The sequence below is a fragment of the Tachysurus fulvidraco genome, chromosome 1 (genome assembly GCF_022655615.1).
Source record: "Tachysurus fulvidraco isolate hzauxx_2018 chromosome 1, HZAU_PFXX_2.0, whole genome shotgun sequence".
Classification (NCBI taxonomy): Eukaryota; Metazoa; Chordata; class Actinopteri; order Siluriformes; family Bagridae; genus Tachysurus; species Tachysurus fulvidraco.
The window spans coordinates 9891307-9909451 of NC_062518.1; the positions used below are offsets into that span (position 1 = coordinate 9891307).

Here is an 18145-nt window from a genome sequence, read left to right on the forward strand (position 1 = left end):
CTGTTGGCACATGGGTCCAGACCATCTGAAAATCAAAATTAACAAACCCTGCACACGTGTTAAGGAAGATGAAGGGAAGAAAGAAGTCATTCTAGGAGATAATGAATTCTCAATCTTTCCCATGTAGGATCACTGCATCTCAGTTAAGAACCAGAAAGACAAACACAGATCTTCATTTACTGTCACTATATTACTTGCAAAAAAGGCAAACAGACATGGTCATGCTAACAAGTTTCCTGGGAATCCCTGGTGTTCAGGGCCGTGAAATTTATACAGAAGATTTATTACGGAGCTTAAAACTCAAAGCTGTGTCGTCTGTTATTGTAGAGATTTGGGTAAGAAATGGAAGTGAAATCCATCTGTGTTTCTCATCATCTTTAAAGTTCCTGAAACTGAATAGAATATTAATGCTGCATCCATAATTTTCTCTGCTTAAAATAATAATGAAGTACCTTTACTATAAAAATCAGTGGAGAAAATATTCTAAAATTATCTGCTCTTTCTCTCACTGCTGTGACTCACCCTCAAAAGCCTGAATTATTCATTTAGTCCACGTTCTTCTGAAGTTTTTCTGACTCATACATCATATCTAATCGCAGTTTGATGCTGCAACCTTAGACAATACTCCTTGAGTGTGTATATATATTGACTCGCAGCCATCATATTAATCACGGTGAGGAAGTGAAGCAAGCACAATTCACAACATAAACATGCTTCAGCTGATGCCTGCAAAACAAGTCAGTCCAATCTAAGTCCTCAAAAGTTAGATGTAGCGCTTTAAAGTGTGAGCTGAATTTAGAAATAGTCAAATGAGGAGGTAATGATTTAAGTATTGAATAAAACACCATGAGGAAAATAATTAATAAGTGTGGAGTCACCGTTATTCCAAAGTTCATAAATTTCCGATAACAGCATGTCCTGTAATGTTTTATTCCTGAGTTCCCTGTAGCGGAAATTTTATGTGACAAATTAATTCCTCTTATCATGAATCTTGTTAACTCATGTTATTCCTGTTATGATGATGAATTTCCTTCTGAGTCTGCTTTCTCTCAAGGTTTCTTCCTCTTAACTTCTCAGGGAATATCTCCACACTATCCTCTCAGATCTCCTCACCATCACCTCTAGCTTGCTTATTACGGCTCAATTAAAAACGTATTATATATAATTTCATATATTTCTCAAAAGCTGGTTTGTCACAATATCCACTGTAAAAAGCACCATACAAATAAAATTTAATTGAATTCAATAAAATAATGATGTTTATTAAAAGCAAATCAAAAAACCCACAGCGTTTAATACCAAAAATCATCAGAAAACTCCTCTGCCAAAGAGATTTCCCTCTTCTGGAAAACTTCCGGACTATTACAAATCACTGACACTCGAGAATCCTTACATAAATAATAAAGCAACATCTACTGTACATACAGAATTTAATCATATTGATTGTTATACATTTTTCAGATGTGTATTTTTATGTGGCACATTTACAGCCAGAACTACTGTCAGAGTGACTTTTGTAGAAAATCGATCGACTCCTTGGGGACCAATCTGTTTCAACAAATCCTTAATTTACCAATATACTTGTTTTTGTGTGTCTGAGCATCCTGTGGTGCTTCATTTCATGTCACTCTGCGGTGTAAAATCTTTCAAATCTACTTCAGCGTGATGTGTGTGTGATTAATTTATTTTTAACCCTGAACATTTAGCAGGTAGTTAAGAAAAACCTCAATGAATAAGGTAAACCAACCACGGTTTATTAACACAGTGGCTGTAATGAGCTTACACAGTGCTCAGGAAGAAGTTGCTGTATGTGTAATGGTTCAGGAAATAATTGGAACTGGATGACTCATGAGCTAAAGTGAGTTTTGCAAACAGACTTGCTTGTCTTTAGCTGAAAAATGCTGCAAATGTATTCAGCACTGCTTTAAAAGTCGTTTCTAACAACAAAACAACATTATGTGTTTGGAATGAATAATAACAACACGTTATGATTTAGAGCAATGCTTTTAATTGAACTCAGATATGTCTAACAATCTGAAATGGGTGCTTTGTACAGAGTGGGTAAAACAGGACAGGTCATAAAATAACATTTGATTGAGAAGATCATTAAATACAGCATACAGTGTATATGATATGAATCTATATGAAAGAAAATATGCCTAAAAAAATGGAATCAGGTCTTATTTCTAGCCAAATCTTTTAATACAGCATCCTTAATAGAGAATGTCTGATTCATCTATTGTTTAATCAGAATTATAACAATATCATTTAAGTTTGCTTATTTTATTTTTTTTATGAATACTTTGTTATGAATGCAATCAATTGCAGCAGAGTAAATGTTTTACCACTGAGATGCTACAGCCCTCCCCGGCAACTTTGCAAAATGACTCACATCAGGCGTTTCCTTTACGCATGAACTCCACTGATGGTGAAAGGTGGAGCAAAAGGAACCACCGACAGAGCTAGATATAAACTGATGGCATCGTTGGGAAGCACATGAGAAGCTGAAGAGCATGGAGAGCTGCAGAGTCTGTGTGATGGTGTGCGCCGCGCTGCTCTCCTGCGCCTCTGGCAATGAAATTTACCATCTGGATGCCGAGGAGACGGTGGATGTAGACAGGAGAGCCTTGAGGAACTTCTACCCTAAAGAGCCTAATTTAACCAGCCAGAAAGAGCTCGTAAGCTCTGCTCCTGAATAATGCAGAAAAATACACTGGTGTCTCTTTTTTGTGTGTGTTTAAAAATGACCTGGTTTTGTATTGAATTTAATGAAATTATTGCATCATGTCCACAGCTTGGGGCTCTGCATGATGTTTTGGAAAAACTGCAGAACAAACGGATCTCACTCTGGGAAAAGAAGTTTAGCCGAGTTCCCACGGTGAGTTACACCATTAAAGGCTCTCAGATATAAACTAATATTCACATAGACACATGAATCATACAGCTTTGTTTAATGACTGGTTTAATTTTAAAGAATGATACAAATATGTATAATATTGTTCATGATATAACGCACTATAAAAGAAAGTGTTGAATGTTTATCTGTAGTGTCGATGTCCAGCTGTTACACAGTGGGTGTTAATTCACATCTGTAGATATTAATGAAATGATGGACATTTTGTTGTGTACGTACTTATTAATTATTATTATATCATTCTCAGTCTAGTGCTTTAGACCCTGGAACTGGGCAAATATTTAGTCTGTTCCAGTAAACTGTTGAGCAACAGAAACAGACAAGATGAAGAAATGAGAAATGTGGGGGTAAAAACAATCTGCAAAAAATGTGTAAAAAATGTCTGCAAATAGTCTACATTCAGTCTTTTAAACAGCATTTGGGTCACTTGGTCATCTTGCTAGTTTTGTTTTAAATATAACTCTTATAACTTCAGATTTTATACAGTGCATTCAAGGTAAAAAGGTCAGCAATGGAGAATTATTTTTATTGAATTGTTGCATACAGTTTTGTACACATTTGGAATAAGTCACATCCCTTATGTTATAACATAAAGGTAGGCTGTATAATAAGGCTGGATTTTTTCATTTACAAAACAGAAGGGATGTAAAAATTTGCTCTCAGCTGTGATGTGATGCCGATGTCTGGTGATGATGTTTTTCACTGTGTAATTACAGTGTGGGGTCGGACAGCAGTGTGCCGTACGGAAAGGCTCCCGTATCGGCAGGATGTGCGACTGTCCACTCGGAGCGGCTTGTAACACCTACCTGCTCAAGTGCTTATAATCATTACGTCATATCTGCTCCAAAAAAGATTTGTGTATTTAAGTTTTCCGTCTATTCGAGTTAAACTACGTGCTGCTTTTTATGTACATATGTACATTTTGTCTTTAGTTTTCTACTACACTATTTCTGTGGTTGTCGTTTTGAAGAAAAAAAACACCCAATGAAATACTTTATTTCATAATATAATAATAGAATAAAGTTATTCGAGTGGGGTCGAGTTGCAAATACTTGTGCAATGTTTCTTCTTAATAGTTCAGATGTTACGTTGATATGATACTGATTCACAAAGCACATCACATGAATGAAATATGATGGTATAGCTTTAGACTTTAGAGCAGCAGCTGATTACAAAACACAAAGCATGAAAAGGGACACGAGCAGCGAATGAGACACACGGTCATAACACATCTGGGACATTTTGATTGATGTGTCATGTCTAGAGCTGATCCCTTAGTCTTATGTAAGGAGAGACCTTTTTTGTCCAGTCACCATAAATGATACGAGTTTCGATTTACTTCCACAATCATAAGTTTGCATCCCAGATGAGAGAACAGAAGAGAAAGGCACAGAAGTTTCACAGTCTGTTCCCACATAAATCAAGTGTCCCTCAGAGGCTAGTCATTTATGAAGGTCAGCACAAAACCAGCCTTCATCACGTACGTCTAAATTGCGCCAACTGTCCATCAACACAGGCCACTGACTGTGCGCTTTCACTTCATATTAGTTTCACTTGTGTTTATTAATATATAGCAGCGTCACGGTGGAATCCGTAGGGCATGAGTGTGCGCACGTCAGATAGATCTCAAGTTTGATTTTAATGCATAACAATCTTCTTAGCGGTGACCTAAAGCTGTGTGCGTGTTTACAGGTGGTGGGGTTTTAATGATGTGTTACAATTTCACAAAGGTTTTGAATCCCAGAGTAAGGACAAAACATGACGTGACCAAGATCTCAAACTTTTTACCCTGCATTGAAAATGTCATACTGACCACTAAAGATGATGCCTTATAGAAGAAGATATGAGAAATTATGAGAATAAAAGGTGATGAAACAGGGAGTATTAATCAAGCAACAGAAGCTGTAAATGTTGAGAGCATTGTGTCATTAAAGAGAAGTGAATCGTCATCACATTTGGTTATTAATGACGAAAATATACATCACTACCATCGCAATCGGCCTGAAAAACTCTCTAATAAAGACCTGTGCCTTTGATTGCTTCAATAAAATAAGTCACTAATATTTCTCAATTCACTCATATCTTATGCGTACTTAAAGTGAGTCAACTAACTGAGATGTGTGCAGAAAAAATCATGGGTGTTCATCAAAATTAAAAGATTTCAAATATTCTAGAAAAATGTAAGATCGTTATTATGCATTCATGTGAACTTATGAAGCTCCCAAGAAAATGAAGATGATGATGAAGATTGAAGAAGAAGAAGAAGAAGAAGAAGAAGAAGAAGAAGAAGAAACAAAGTAACGAAGTAAAAAGTCCCTTAAACTTGTCTTGTTTCTGGAAAGATATATATATTTTTTCTTCCTTGCTCCTAGTAACTAACAAAGTCCTAAGTCCTAAACTATTTTCTATGTTAATAAAAGATTCTTTATATTGAAATCAAATATTCAAAACAGAACCACAACTGGGTCTGATCAACACTGAACACTACATATACACACATGGACAAATTTGTTGGCACCCATATATTAAAGAAAGAAAAGAAAAACCCACAATGAAACTAATGAAACTGGACAAAAACGGTGGTACCCTTAGAAACAGCTGTAAATAAGTTGACCTTTGGGACACGTTCAGTGTTGTATAAAGTACTAGAAAGCAATACTTCAGTAAAAGTACAAGTATCGTACTAGAAAAAGACTTTGGTAGAAGTGAAAGTTGCCTTAGAATATTACTCAAGTATCTGATACTGTACTTAAGTAGGCTATCAAAAGTCATTTTCTGATATTTAATGCACTTAAGTTTGTTGTATTTGTACTTCATCCGGTAGGAAGAATCTTTCATTCAAATGTACAGAAATTTCTTGCAAATATGGCCACGGGTGTATAACGTTATCTTCTTGCACCCTGTTCACCACTATCGTCGGGGTGGTTGTCTACGACGGGGCGGCCAACCCACGGCTAAAGGGCTGCATGCGGCTCTTATGTTCATATCGAAGTTTGCATTTGTGTCTTTTTAATGTGCATGTTCGCTTCACTTGCGTATGTCAAATTCACATGTGAGTGGGATGAAAATACCTCGAAGTTTCCCAGTAGGAGCAAGATCATTTGAGTAAACAATTTGTGTCAAGTTCGCTCTCAAAATGGCAGGGAAAAAGGCGATGATCATGTGTGTCCGTGTGTATGATGCGGCTCTTTGCGGTAACACAGTAAAAAGTGTGGCTCTTGGTCTCTGACTGTTTGGCCACCCCTGGTCTACGATAACGGGAGGTCCAGTAGATGCTTCCATGGCGGTTTCAGTTGCGCTTCCGCCTGCTTTAGCAACGTTACGCTGAAATAGAGCGTGCGGACGTGCGGAATACAATCTAGGAGCAGTGATTCGCCAAACCTCCCTTATTGCAGTCGCACACATTTCTTCTGATTTTATTTTGTAGTAACGAGTAACGAAGATGCTTATTGGAAATATAACGGAGAAAAAGTATACATTTTATCTAGGAAATGTAGTGGTGTAAAAGTGAAAGTTGACAAATTTAAACAGCGAAGTAAAGTACAGATACGTGACATTTCTACTTAAGTACAGTAACGAAGTATATTTACTCCGTTACATTACAACACTGGACACGTTAAAGTAAATTGTGTGTCCTGAATTAGCATCTCACGTGTCTTCAAACAGGTAATCAGTCAGTCTGACTATTTAAAGAGTGAAAAGTCGTCACTGTAACATGAACTGAACATAGACCACAGAAAGCTAAGAAGAGAGAAGAGAGTTGTCTCAAGAGATTAGAAAATCTATAAACAAACATGTTAAAGGTGTTTCTTTCTTTAATGGAAGGGTTCCAACAATTTTGTCCACGTGCTTAGATGTGAAAGTTTGCACATCCTTAAGACAAGATGGAAAAATAAATCATTGTTCTTTTTTCTGATTGTGATATAAATATTTAGTACAAACCGGTACACCAAGTCCTTACTTTCATACCCTTTATTATAGTGAACACCTTCTAAACAGAATTTGGGTTACTTGATTAATCTTTGTCCATTTATTTTGAAAATATCTGTTAAAGAGATCTGCCTTGATGCCCGATGACGCCTGAGAAAGGCACAGGCTCCCCATGACCCGAGAAGTTCGGATAAGCGGTAGAAAATGAATGAATGAATGAATGAATGAATGAATGAATGTTAAAGAGATTTCGTACACTGCCGTCAGGAAAAAGTCCGAATTGGGACTCTGGAAGTGAGTATTACAATTTAACAACAACAAAAAAAAGTCAACATTTGTGTATTTAAGACCCGAATGATACGATTTTTGGACGGATTTGTATGATTTCAGGCGTACTGTTTTGAATAAGTAAAATTTAAACGGAATCGAAAAGACATTTATGAGTAAAAACAATTTATGCATGAAAAAGTCACACTTCTTTAGTATTATTACCAAAAATCTCCCAGAGTATTTTTTACTTGTGAATTTAAGTAAGAGAAACTAAACCAATGTAGCAGAACTGTTTTTATATCTGTTGTCAAAACAGGGAAAAGTAATGATTTTCGAAAATATTCAGCCATTGCTCCGGTAACAAAAAACCTGGAACTAGGAAATGATATTAATGTCAAATTCAAGGTACAGTACAAGTTGCACTAAAAAAAACACACACAGATTCAGACTTAATCCGTTCAAACCTTAAACACTTCCGTAAAGGACATGACAAACTCGATAGGATTTATAGGAACATATTAGGACTTCAATGATTGGGATAAACCTTATAACTTTTTATAAATGATCGGATTACATATCATAAACCAACCGAAATGTGAAAGATTTTAGAATGTAAAGAGGTCAAGTGCAGTTTGCTTATTAATTCAACGTTAGCTTATATACAGCCAAAAACATTTACAAGTTAGCATAAAATTTTATATTACTACCAATAGACTGCTTGACAAAAGTTTGGCTCAGACTCTAAACAATCCTACACACTGATGCTTGCACTCTGAACTGTCGTGTCAAAAAATTCTGATCAGTTTTAAATGCACAGCAATAAAAGCGTTTGTGTACTTTGATCACTACAACCCTGAACCTTCCGTCGTCAACATGACCTTATAACAGCAACTGAAATGCCAGTAACAAACAAAATGAGAAGATTTTTTAGGGCACAAAGGAGCAAAGATTTGCTCAAATTACTTAAAAAGGATAGCTAAGAGCAGGAGGCAAAACTGAGCTTCTCGGCTGTTCGTCTAACAGGACCAAATCCTCTAGATCTCGACCACGGAACCTGCGACGGGAGGTCTTCACCGTCACCTTCCGCCCCTGAAAAATTTTAAGGGCCTCTTTCGAGGCCATGGCCCTTGCTGCACATTCATCACGGCCGTATCCTGTACCCATGTAGACTGTGTGGCAGCGCAGTTCACACACCTGGCCCTCTCTTTGGGTGCAGCCGGCAGGCAGGTCAGGAATGTCTTTGAGAGGCACAAATACACAACTAAGGCTGGCCTTGCATGACTCCACACAGGTGCGCAAGATCTCAAAGTGATCCAGGTTGGGTCCAAAGCCTCCTGCAGACACCAGTTTCCAGGCCACGGTTTTATAAAGACGATTAAAGAAGGGCTGATGTTCTGCAGGGGCCTCGGGCAGGGGACCTGATTTGACAGCAGCAGCGTTCGGATAGACAGTATTGTGTTCTCCGCCTTTAATGTCAGAGTCGTTAAGAACTGTTTTGTTTTTCTTAGCACAGCTCTCAGCATCCGTGGCTGCACATAAGTTGGAAATAGAAGTGAAAAGGACTCAATCAGTGACTGTTAATGTTGTTATTATATTAAGTTAAATTTAAAAGGTCCTAAAGGGCTGTGAAGGTGTATTAAACTAAAGGCGAGTGAGTAAATGCTCATTTTTTGGCCAAAATAAAAATTCTAGACTATATTCATTTATTATTATATTTTTATTTTATTTACCTATATTATGTTATGCCAAACAATTTGTATTTAAAAAAAAATCCAAATTCAGAATTAAAAAATTTATCCAAAATGACTCCAGATAAAATTTCTGATTTCAGGTGAACTAATAACACTGCTCTCAAGTTGGAGACGATGACCTATAAGATTATTTACTGAGGTCTCACACCTGAAACAGACGGTCTCTTTCCTTTTCCTATGATCTCATCTTTAGTCTTTTGAACAGGACTTTTGCTCACACCGATCCCTTCTGCCATCTCTTTCACCTTGTCCATCACAGGTTGGGGATAGCTACAATAAAAGAACACCATGGAAGTCAAAAACTGACTTGTAGCTATGAAAAACAACGGTATGTAAGTAAACGTTAGGACGGAGCACATACCGACAGCCTAAGAACGTTTGGTTGGCCCAAACCTTGGACAGAGAAAGAAGCCTGTCCAGACTGGGAGTTCTAACCCCTGGTTGGATGGTAGGAAAGGTCTCCATATTGCGCAGAACAAACTCTCGCCTGGCGTGCCAGTGCTTATTTGTCTCAGAAAGCTCTCTTAGGGATTCCACCCATTGTGCCAGGTGAGGGTTTTGCTGAAGGAACTCAGACACGACATCATCTCCACTCCTCTCTGCCATCACTAAAATACAACCAAACAATAAAAATAAAAAAAAGAGCTTGGTAATTCATTCATTCATTTTTCCCAGACACATGTTTACGTCTGCAATAAAATACTGTCAGCAATATTTAGCTCTTTGGTGAATGTTTACATAAACACATCAAAGTAATTTAGCTTTCCAGGATGTTTTGTAGAACACAGCAACCATTAAACTAACATTATAACACCTACCATCAATCCAAACTCGATGCCCTTATGCATAAATATCATAATAATCACTCGATATATTCGATAATGAGTCACTTAACATGTTGATTAGTGTGTTTTTAGCTTTAGCACGTTTCATTTGCATCATATTGTGGATACAAACAAAAGCCAATAAAACTAAACTAAAACACTTAAAACACATATTTAAAAAAGCAACGCGTAAAACACCAACCTTTAAAAGGTTCCTTTCACCGTTTCTACATAACCAGGTAACATTAGCTAGCAGCAACATCAACAGAATATCAGGCTATGCAAAGCCACTTCCGTGGACGTCAATCCAGTGCGCCTGCGTCACTACAACGCGACGGTGTTTATGCTAGACGCTAATGGATGTTGTGTTGTTTTAGAAGCGTATAGTGATTATTTATCTGTTGGACTGAAGGCTGCCTGTAACGATGATCCACGAGTTGCTGCTTGCTTTAAGCGGATATCCTGGAACCGTAGTTACATGGAATAAAAGAAATGGTTTACAGGTATTTATTCTATACTGTATGGTCTGCTGTAAAAAGTGACCCCACACACTCCTCACACACACTCTTCACCCCACACACTCCTCACACACACTCTTCACCCCACACACTCCTCACACACACACTCTTCACCCCACACACTCCTCACACACACTCTTCACCCCACACACTCCTCACACACACTCTTCACCCCACACACTCCTCACACACACACACACACACACACACTCTTCACCCTACACACTCCTCACACACACACTCTTCACCCCACACACTCCTCACACACACACACTCTTCACCCCACACACTCCTCACACACACACATACACTCTTCACCCCACACAGCGCTCACACACACTCTTCACCCTACACACTCCTCACACACACTCTTCACCCCCCACACACACACTCCCGTCCTCACGACCAGACTGTGTAAAAGTTTCTTTCCACAAGCCAACAGACTCCTCAATAACTGAACTGAACTGTACTGAGCACAACGTACACACACGCACATAATCTGTATGGACTGCACAGACCTACATCAAATACACACACTTCCAATATACATCTATCAACCTGTTTACATGCTGTTTACGTCCGTCAAACTGTTTACATGCTGTTTACGTCCGTCAAACTGTTTACATACTGTTTACATCCATCAAACTGTTTACATGCTGTTTTGCAATTTTTTTTAACTTTTTTGCTCTTTGCACACATTTCTGTCGTTATGCATATACAGTAAAATATTTCAGTCGTTTGCTGTTTTTGCACAAATCCTAACATTATCTCAGTATTCACTCTAGTATTAATTCACGCAATATTGTCTGAACATACAGTATTTACACTGTTTCTGTACAACACTGTTTCTGTACAACACTGTTTCTGTACAACACTGTTTGCACAGTTGCACTTTATGTATCTAGAACTACTAAGTCCTTAGCCCAGTCTTTGTTTTATGTAGCACCACAATCCTGGAGAAACGTTGTCTCATTTCACTGTGTACTGCAACAGCTGTATAGGGTTGAAATGACAATAAAAGCTTCTTGACTTGTAATTAGCTCATTAACAAGTTGTAAACAATGTAAACATTTGTATAATAATGTTTTTTATAACGGTCGACATGCATGGTGATGGTAATGGATGTTTTAGCTGAAATCTCAGCTGTTCCCAGTATAAGTGGTTAAAGTGTTGAGCTACAAATCAGAAGGTTGTGGGTTTAAATCCCAGCATCTCCACAAAGCTGACACTGTTGGGGCCCCTGAACAAGGCCCTTAACCCTCAATTGCTCAGCTGTATAAAAAATAATATAATGTAAGTCACTCTGGATATAAGGGCATCTGATAAATGATGTAAATACTCTATATTTCTAATCTGGAGTCATTTGGAGTTGAATCCCTGCATGTTTCAGGTATCCCAGGATCTGCCCTTTCTCCATCCCAGTGAAACCAGTGTCCTGAACCGGCTGTGTAAGATGGGAACAGACTATGTGCGGTTCACAGAGTTCATAGAGCAACACACGGGCCATGTTCACCAACAAGTAAATCTTATTAACGCATTATTACATCTGGGGTTGTACAGAATATATTATATTTGTATATTTTCAGTTCAGTACTAATTTCAGAGAACTGATTTTTAAACCTATATGGATACATATAGCCACTGTACCAGCTCTGTACCATCTTCTTGTTAAATTATGCATAGCATGAAATACATGTTGTTACATGGGTTAACAGTATACAAGTATGTTTAGATTGGATTAAGTCATATACACCAATACTGATGTGAACTTTTCTACATCTGAGAATTATATGAAGCCTTTTCCTAGTCTCTGATTTCTAATTTGTCTCCAGGAGCACCACCCGAGCCAGCAGAGCCAAAGTGGGTTACATGGAATATACCTGAGGGCTTTCTGCACTGGCTTACACTCCATGTTGCAGCCTTACAGACAAGCAATACTAGATCTTGAACAAGAGGTGTGACATGACATGATATGGCAGGAAATTATTTCATACCGTTCAAATGTCACTCGTCTTTCAAATGAGTATAACAACTAAGACCGAAATCGGTCTTTTGAATCTTTTTGCAGTTTCTTGGTGATCCACATCTCTCCATTTCTCATGTCAACTACAAGCTGGAACAGGTAGTTAACATAACATTTGAGCTCTTTGAGTTAAACTAAATAACAAACTTGTTCACACATTCTGTATGCTGTGGTCCTAATCAGTTTCAGTTGCTGTTCCCTTCTGTAATGGTCGTGGTGGAGACCATCAAATCTCAAAAGGTTAGTTGTTTTTTACACATTGATATAAATCAGGATAATCCAAGCTTATCCTCAAAAGGCTGGAGTAGGAGCAAGTTTTCGATCCACTCAACCATGTGATTTCACCTGATTAAGCTAATTTTGGCTCTAAACAGATTCAGGTGTAGCTTCAGCTTGGTTGGAATGAAAAAACAGAACCTACAGCGTCCTTTTCGGATATCGGACACTCCTGACAAAGTTAAATAAACAAGGGTCTGTCGACGAAAAATGTTAAATGTGTTAAATATGTTTGCTTGCATTAGATCCATGGCTGTCAGATTCTGGAGACTGTTTACAAGCACAGCTGTGGAGGGCTACCACCTGTACGGATGGCCTTAGAAAAGTGAGTGTCGTACAAAAAAACTAATAACCTCTGCCTTCAGTCAGACGTGGGACACTGTAGTAACAGTTATGTACTTCTGAATGTACTTCTGAAGCTCTTTTGGATTTGTGTGGATGGTGTCAAAAGAATAAAGCACGAGCATTATGAATTTGTGTAAATTATCTTTAGTTGATTCTAGTTTAGCTCAACATGTTTTCTTCTGACAAACATTTGGCTTGAGCAGGATTCTTGCAGTGTGCCATGGAGTGATGTATAAGCAGTTAGCTGCATGGATGCTGCATGGTCTGCTTTTGGACCAGAGTGAAGAGTTCTTCGTGAGGCAAGGCCCCAGTGTGGGAGGAGCTGCAGCAGCACAGGAGGAGGAAGAGGAAGACCTTGGCATTGGAGGTCTGAGTGGGAAGCAACTTAGAGAACTGCAGGACTTGGTGAGAAATTTGCTCTTCTTCACTTCAAATGAAAGAGGACCGCATATCTGTGTCTCCAGGAAGATATGATGCACATCTACACACGTAGATGTGCATCATATCAATCAAATGTATGAAAATGAGCACAACATAAGAAGATATAGTGCGAGTCATTATTGTGCACACCACAAAGACTTCCAGAATTATGGAGGCAAAGTTCCTTTTTTATTAGATCTGAGCAGCACAGAGGCCACAATCAGGATGCTCAGGGTGTTCATGTGTGGGAAAATTACTCCATTAGTTTAATTATGTACATTCTTGTGTCTCAGAATTTCCTGGTTGTATCATTGTTTTTAATCCTTAACTTATCACAGAGTACTGTTCTAACTTTTTTAACCTTTTAAAATCCCTGCCTGAGATGAACTGTCTCATTTTGAAAGGTCAGTGAGTGTATACGCACTCCAGGCTCTGCATTGACCACAACATCTTTTTTGTGTATTTTGGCTTGCGACACAACAAAATTCTGATACTGAGCTTTTCTGAACGTTTTCCTCTGTAGAGACTGATCGAGGAGGAGAACATGCTCGCTCCGTCCCTGCAGCAGTTCTCCCTGAGGGTCGAGATGCTTCCTTCCTACATTCCTGTCCGAGTAGCAGAAAAAATCCTCTTTGTTGGGGAATCGGTCCAAATGTTTGAGAACCACAACCAGAGTCCCTCCAGAGCTGGTGAGACTACATTAGATGCATGGTTTTATGTTTGCTTCTGTAAATGATAATCCTTGACCTGTTGTATTCTGTCTAATTCAGGGTCCATACTGAAACACCAAGAGGACACATTTGCAACAGAGCTGCACAGACTCAAACAGCAGCCACTTTTCAGCCTGGTGGACTTTGAGAATGTAATAGATGGAATTCGAAGCACGGTTGCTGAGGTTGGTTATAAAGTACACGATTTTATTTGTTTGTTTGTTTGTTTGTTTTTAACACTCTCGAAACCAAATAGTAGCTTTTTCTTTAATAATCTTCTGTTTTTCATCTTATAGCATCTCTGGACTTTGATGGTGGAAGAATCTGATCTTTTGGGTCAACTCAAGGTAAACAGGTCAACATGTTACAAACAGTTATGTTAAGCAGCGAGGATGATGATGATGACGATGATACAGATAAAGAATTGATATAATGATAAATTTAGCTTGAATATTCTTTAATGCAAAAATATGCATGTTTTATTAGGTTATTAATAAGCAGGTTATTAATAGTTTATTGTATATATACATTTCTTGTATATTGTCACCAACTTTGTGTCTTTTTTTAATCATATTCACCTTTAATTGCTGCACACAATTGTTTCTTTTTCCCCCCATAGATCATAAAAGATTTTTATTTGCTGGGACGTGGTGAACTCTATCAGGTCTTCATTGACCTCGCCCAGCACATGCTGAAGACCCCACCGTCAGCTGTGACAGAGCACGGTGTGTGTGTGTGTCTGTGTGTGTGTCTGTGTGTGTGTCTGTGTGTGTGTCTGTGTGTGTGTCTGTGTGTGTGTCTGTGTGTGTGTGTCTGTGTGTGTGTGTCTGTGTGTGTGTGTCTGTGTGTGTGTCTGTGTGTGTGTGTGTCAGCACCTCAGTTATACCTGCACCCAACTTGTGATTTAAAAATAAACTCTCATTGTAATAATGCCATTTAATTATTGCTGTGATTTATTTGTCATCCCAACACATTTCCAGATGTCAACGTGGCCTTTCAGCAAGCCGCTCACAAAGTTCTGCTTGATGATGACAACCTGTTGCCCCTCTTGCATCTCACTATTGACTATCAAGGGAAAGACACCAAAGGTACTCTTCACCACAGTGGGACGATTTTATTGTGTATTCATTATGTGCAACAGCTGCTGGCTTAGAAGTAGCTCCTTTAAATATTTAATCTCTTGCAAGGATCTGTCTTAATCACAGATGTAGATGTTTATTTAAAGGCATGTAGCACCACTTAGTGGTGGCAGTCAGATATGAATTCTTAGCGCTGGAGACTCTTTTAATCATTAAAGAGAAGTGCTTATCTTTATGAAAAATTGTCATCAAGTATAAATGGAAGCTCTAGTTTTTTAATTGCTGGTATAAGATATAGGTATATCAGAGATGTAAGCCGCCAGCATGGTATTTAATTAATAATATAAAAATAAAAGTGAAGTCATTGTTAGTCTACCAGATGCCCCTGCCATGTTCAGATGACTTAGTATAATGTGATGTCTAATATAGCTGCTTTATTATTATTATTATTATTATTATTATTATTATTATTATTATTATTAGGGAAGTTAACCTAACAAGCTTGTTTGCTTGCTGATTTACACTATTCTCTCTGTTATGTACTACAACATTTGACATTTATTTAATAGCTAGACAGATGAACTCTTTGAGGACCCACATGCTTCTTGTCTAGAGAGAAACCACAAAGCTGATCAGTATAAAGTGCCTTCCTTGTAACAGATGTTACATCCGTTTTTAACAGAGGCGCCCGGGACTCGAGAAGGCACCACACCTCCTCAGGACACTTCTCCTCGAGAGGCTCCTTCCACAGGCTGGGCTGCACTGGGACTGGCCTACAAAGTCCAGTGGCCTCTGCACATTCTCTTCACTCCTGCTGTGCTAGAAAAGTAAATCATGCAGAAATGTGTAGAGTACATGGCATTGTTCTGTCATGTCCAGAACATTGGACAGTTTGGTGAATTTCCCCACACAGTAGCTCTGATTTTAACTGAATTCAGACTGAATCTGGCAGGAAGTGTAGCCATGAAGATAGATGTTTCTGAGGTGATTAGAATTTCATTTTATCTGTACATTTGATTGTTTCTTCTGCTCTTTAGGTACAATGTAGTGTTTCGATACCTGCTCAGCGTGCGCCGCGTGCAGTCAGAGCTGCAGCACTGCTGGGCTCTGCAGATGCAGCGCAAACACTTAAAGTCTAACAAGACTGATGCAGTCAAATGGAGGCTGCGCAACCACATGGCTTTCCTTGTTGATAACCTGCAGTATTATTTACAGGTACAGTGCTGCCCAAGTGAAATGATTTTTAACTGGTTTTTAACACTGACCATCATTTGTGCAATTCATTTCCCACTCAGGTGGATGTCTTGGAGTCTCAGTTTTCACAGCTTTTGCAGCAGATCAACTCAACACGAGACTTTGAGAGCATTCGCCTGGCTCATGATCATTTTCTTAGTAATCTCCTAGCCCAGTCCTTTATCCTCCTCAAGCCAGTAAGTCTGATAAGCCTCTCATATTTATCATTGCCCTCAAAAATATCCAGTTTACTATTTAATTACTACAGTGAAAACTGATTACGAGTGTGAGAAATATCAGTCTCAACCTGACACCTCTTCAGAGAGCTTATCCCCATTCGTATGCATTCTAACACCCAAAACTGACTTTTCTAGGTGTTTCATTGTTTGAATGAGATTCTGGATCTCTGTCACAATTTCTGCTTGCTGGTGAGTCAGAACCTGGGGCCACTGGATGAGAGAGGAGCAGCTCAGCTGGACATTATGGTGAAGGTCAGTACACCAGCGGTCAATGGAAAACCTTAGCCAAAAGTGTTAGTAAATATAACATCATTTCATTTAAAGTTAGTAAAAAAAAACCTACTATACTGTTTGCAACTTGTGATTTCACAGAATTGTGGAAGTGTTATGAGAACGGAATGATTTATTGTTCACATCATTGTGTCTGAGTACTAAATAAAAGCAGAAGAGTTTGATTTTTAGCCGTTTAGCTCGCAGCAGCTCCTATGCATTGCTGACCAGTTCATTCTGCAAGATTATGAACAGCTGGTGTTGTCTGGATGCAGGACTGTCAGGGCTACTCGCATATCGTGTATTATAGAATATTTTTATCCTGTAACTAAAAATATACATGTACTCACCATCACTTCAGTAGGAACACTGGTCACACATGCAGTTATGCAATCAGCTAATCACGTGGCAGCAGAACAGTGCAGAAAAAAAACATATAGATACCAGTCAAGAGCTTCAGTTCATTTTTACACCAGAATGAGGAAAGTGTTTTTATCTGATTAAATACCTGTATACATGAACAGGTCTTCCCACTGTAGATTTAATACCCCGTTATAATGTACTGTTCTAATTAAAAAACTAAATAGCATTGCTTTAAAGATGAGTCCAGCAACATCATGCTTGCCTAATTTCTTTTATATGATAATCATTTGCAACTGTACAAGCTCTTTGCTTGATTTTCCTTTAGATGTATGACTGAGCAAATACACATCACTTATCCACAAATCTTTGTTCCTAATTACAGATCCTGTGTATATAAATAGAAGCTGAGCAAAGTATGTAATCCTTGAGACAGTGAGAGATGCTTAATGGAGGTTTAGAGATTGGTGTTTAAATTGAAGCATGTTTGTGAGAACTTTGTGTGTGTGTGTGTGTGTCTGAATTTTGTAACATTAAGCACTCTTCTGCTCCAATAGGGTTTTAGCCGCCAGTCGTTCCTGCTCTTCAAAATCCTCTCCAGTGTGCGTAACCACCAAATCAATTCCGACCTTGCTCAGCTACTGCTGCGTCTGGACTATAACAAATACTACACTCAGTCAGGAGGCATGCTGGGAAGGTATGTGTGGTAAAGCTTGAATAATGTCACACTGTTAATTATAGCAATATTATAACTTGTATTTCTTTTCTTCTGGCAGTTTTGGGCTCTAAAACAGCGGCCGAAGATCCATTTTCTCATTGTGCACTGTGTAAATATATCCTGAAGTCATATCGTCAGATGTAATAGGAATTTACTTTTGTATTAATGCACATATGGTTAATATTTATGTTGGCTTGTTGTCTGTCTGCGTGTATCACTTTTTTTTTAAAATTAAAGTTATACTTGTATACCTTGTAAATACCGC

General features: G+C 38.4%; 3 protein-coding genes across 3 annotated transcripts; 2 read left to right on the plus strand and 1 right to left on the minus strand.

Moving 5' to 3' along the window:
* The first annotated feature begins 2423 nt into the window (after window positions 1-2423).
* LOC113636697 (cocaine- and amphetamine-regulated transcript protein) lies at window positions 2424-3894 on the plus strand. Its single transcript, XM_027136944.2, has 3 exons — window positions 2424-2678; window positions 2795-2878; window positions 3631-3894. The coding sequence occupies exons 1-3, from the start codon at window positions 2514-2516 to the stop codon at window positions 3736-3738; spliced, it is 357 nt and encodes a 118-aa protein (XP_026992745.1). The 5' UTR covers window positions 2424-2513; the 3' UTR covers window positions 3739-3894.
* A 3273-nt stretch (window positions 3895-7167) lies between these two features.
* Window positions 7168-10030, minus strand: LOC113636734 (CDKN2A interacting protein). Its single transcript, XM_027137012.2, has 4 exons — window positions 9892-10030; window positions 9227-9473; window positions 9014-9135; window positions 7168-8643 (listed from the first exon to the last, which is right to left on the minus strand). Exons 2-4 carry the CDS (start codon window positions 9469-9471, stop codon window positions 8078-8080), a joined length of 933 nt encoding a protein of 310 aa, XP_026992813.1. The 5' UTR covers window positions 9472-9473; window positions 9892-10030; the 3' UTR covers window positions 7168-8077.
* A 26-nt stretch (window positions 10031-10056) lies between these two features.
* tubgcp4 (tubulin, gamma complex associated protein 4) lies at window positions 10057-18139 on the plus strand. Its single transcript, XM_027137011.2, has 18 exons — window positions 10057-10192; window positions 11598-11726; window positions 12040-12162; window positions 12276-12329; window positions 12414-12470; window positions 12752-12831; window positions 13055-13256; window positions 13795-13960; window positions 14042-14166; window positions 14278-14328; window positions 14601-14706; window positions 14962-15069; window positions 15743-15887; window positions 16098-16275; window positions 16356-16490; window positions 16668-16784; window positions 17720-17859; window positions 17939-18139. Exons 1-18 carry the CDS (start codon window positions 10115-10117, stop codon window positions 17949-17951), a joined length of 2007 nt encoding a protein of 668 aa, XP_026992812.1. The 5' UTR covers window positions 10057-10114; the 3' UTR covers window positions 17952-18139.
* The last annotated feature ends 6 nt before the right edge of the window (window positions 18140-18145 follow it).

What these genes read in the sequence shown, in the direction of transcription:
- LOC113636734 (XM_027137012.2), bottom strand. Translation starts at nt 9,471, where the DNA reads ATGGCAGAGAGGAGTGGAGATGATGTCGTGTCTGAGTTCCTTCAGCAA. An exon ending in CAAACGTTCTTAGGCTGTCG is followed by an intron (nt 9,136 to 9,226) that starts GTATGTGCTCCG and finishes CTTTTATTGTAG; the next exon opens with CTATCCCCAACCTGTGATGG. An exon ending in AAAGAGACCGTCTGTTTCAG is followed by an intron (nt 8,644 to 9,013) that starts GTGTGAGACCTC and finishes ACTTATGTGCAG; the next exon opens with CCACGGATGCTGAGAGCTGT.
- LOC113636697 (XM_027136944.2), top strand. Translation starts at nt 2,514, where the DNA reads ATGGAGAGCTGCAGAGTCTGTGTGATGGTGTGCGCCGCGCTGCTCTCC. An exon ending in TAACCAGCCAGAAAGAGCTC is followed by an intron (nt 2,679 to 2,794) that starts GTAAGCTCTGCT and finishes TCATGTCCACAG; the next exon opens with CTTGGGGCTCTGCATGATGT. An exon ending in AGTTTAGCCGAGTTCCCACG is followed by an intron (nt 2,879 to 3,630) that starts GTGAGTTACACC and finishes GTGTAATTACAG; the next exon opens with TGTGGGGTCGGACAGCAGTG.
- tubgcp4 (XM_027137011.2), top strand. Translation starts at nt 10,115, where the DNA reads ATGATCCACGAGTTGCTGCTTGCTTTAAGCGGATATCCTGGAACCGTA. An exon ending in TTAGAGAACTGCAGGACTTG is followed by an intron (nt 13,257 to 13,794) that starts GTGAGAAATTTG and finishes TTTCCTCTGTAG; the next exon opens with AGACTGATCGAGGAGGAGAA. An exon ending in ACCTGCAGTATTATTTACAG is followed by an intron (nt 16,276 to 16,355) that starts GTACAGTGCTGC and finishes TTTCCCACTCAG; the next exon opens with GTGGATGTCTTGGAGTCTCA.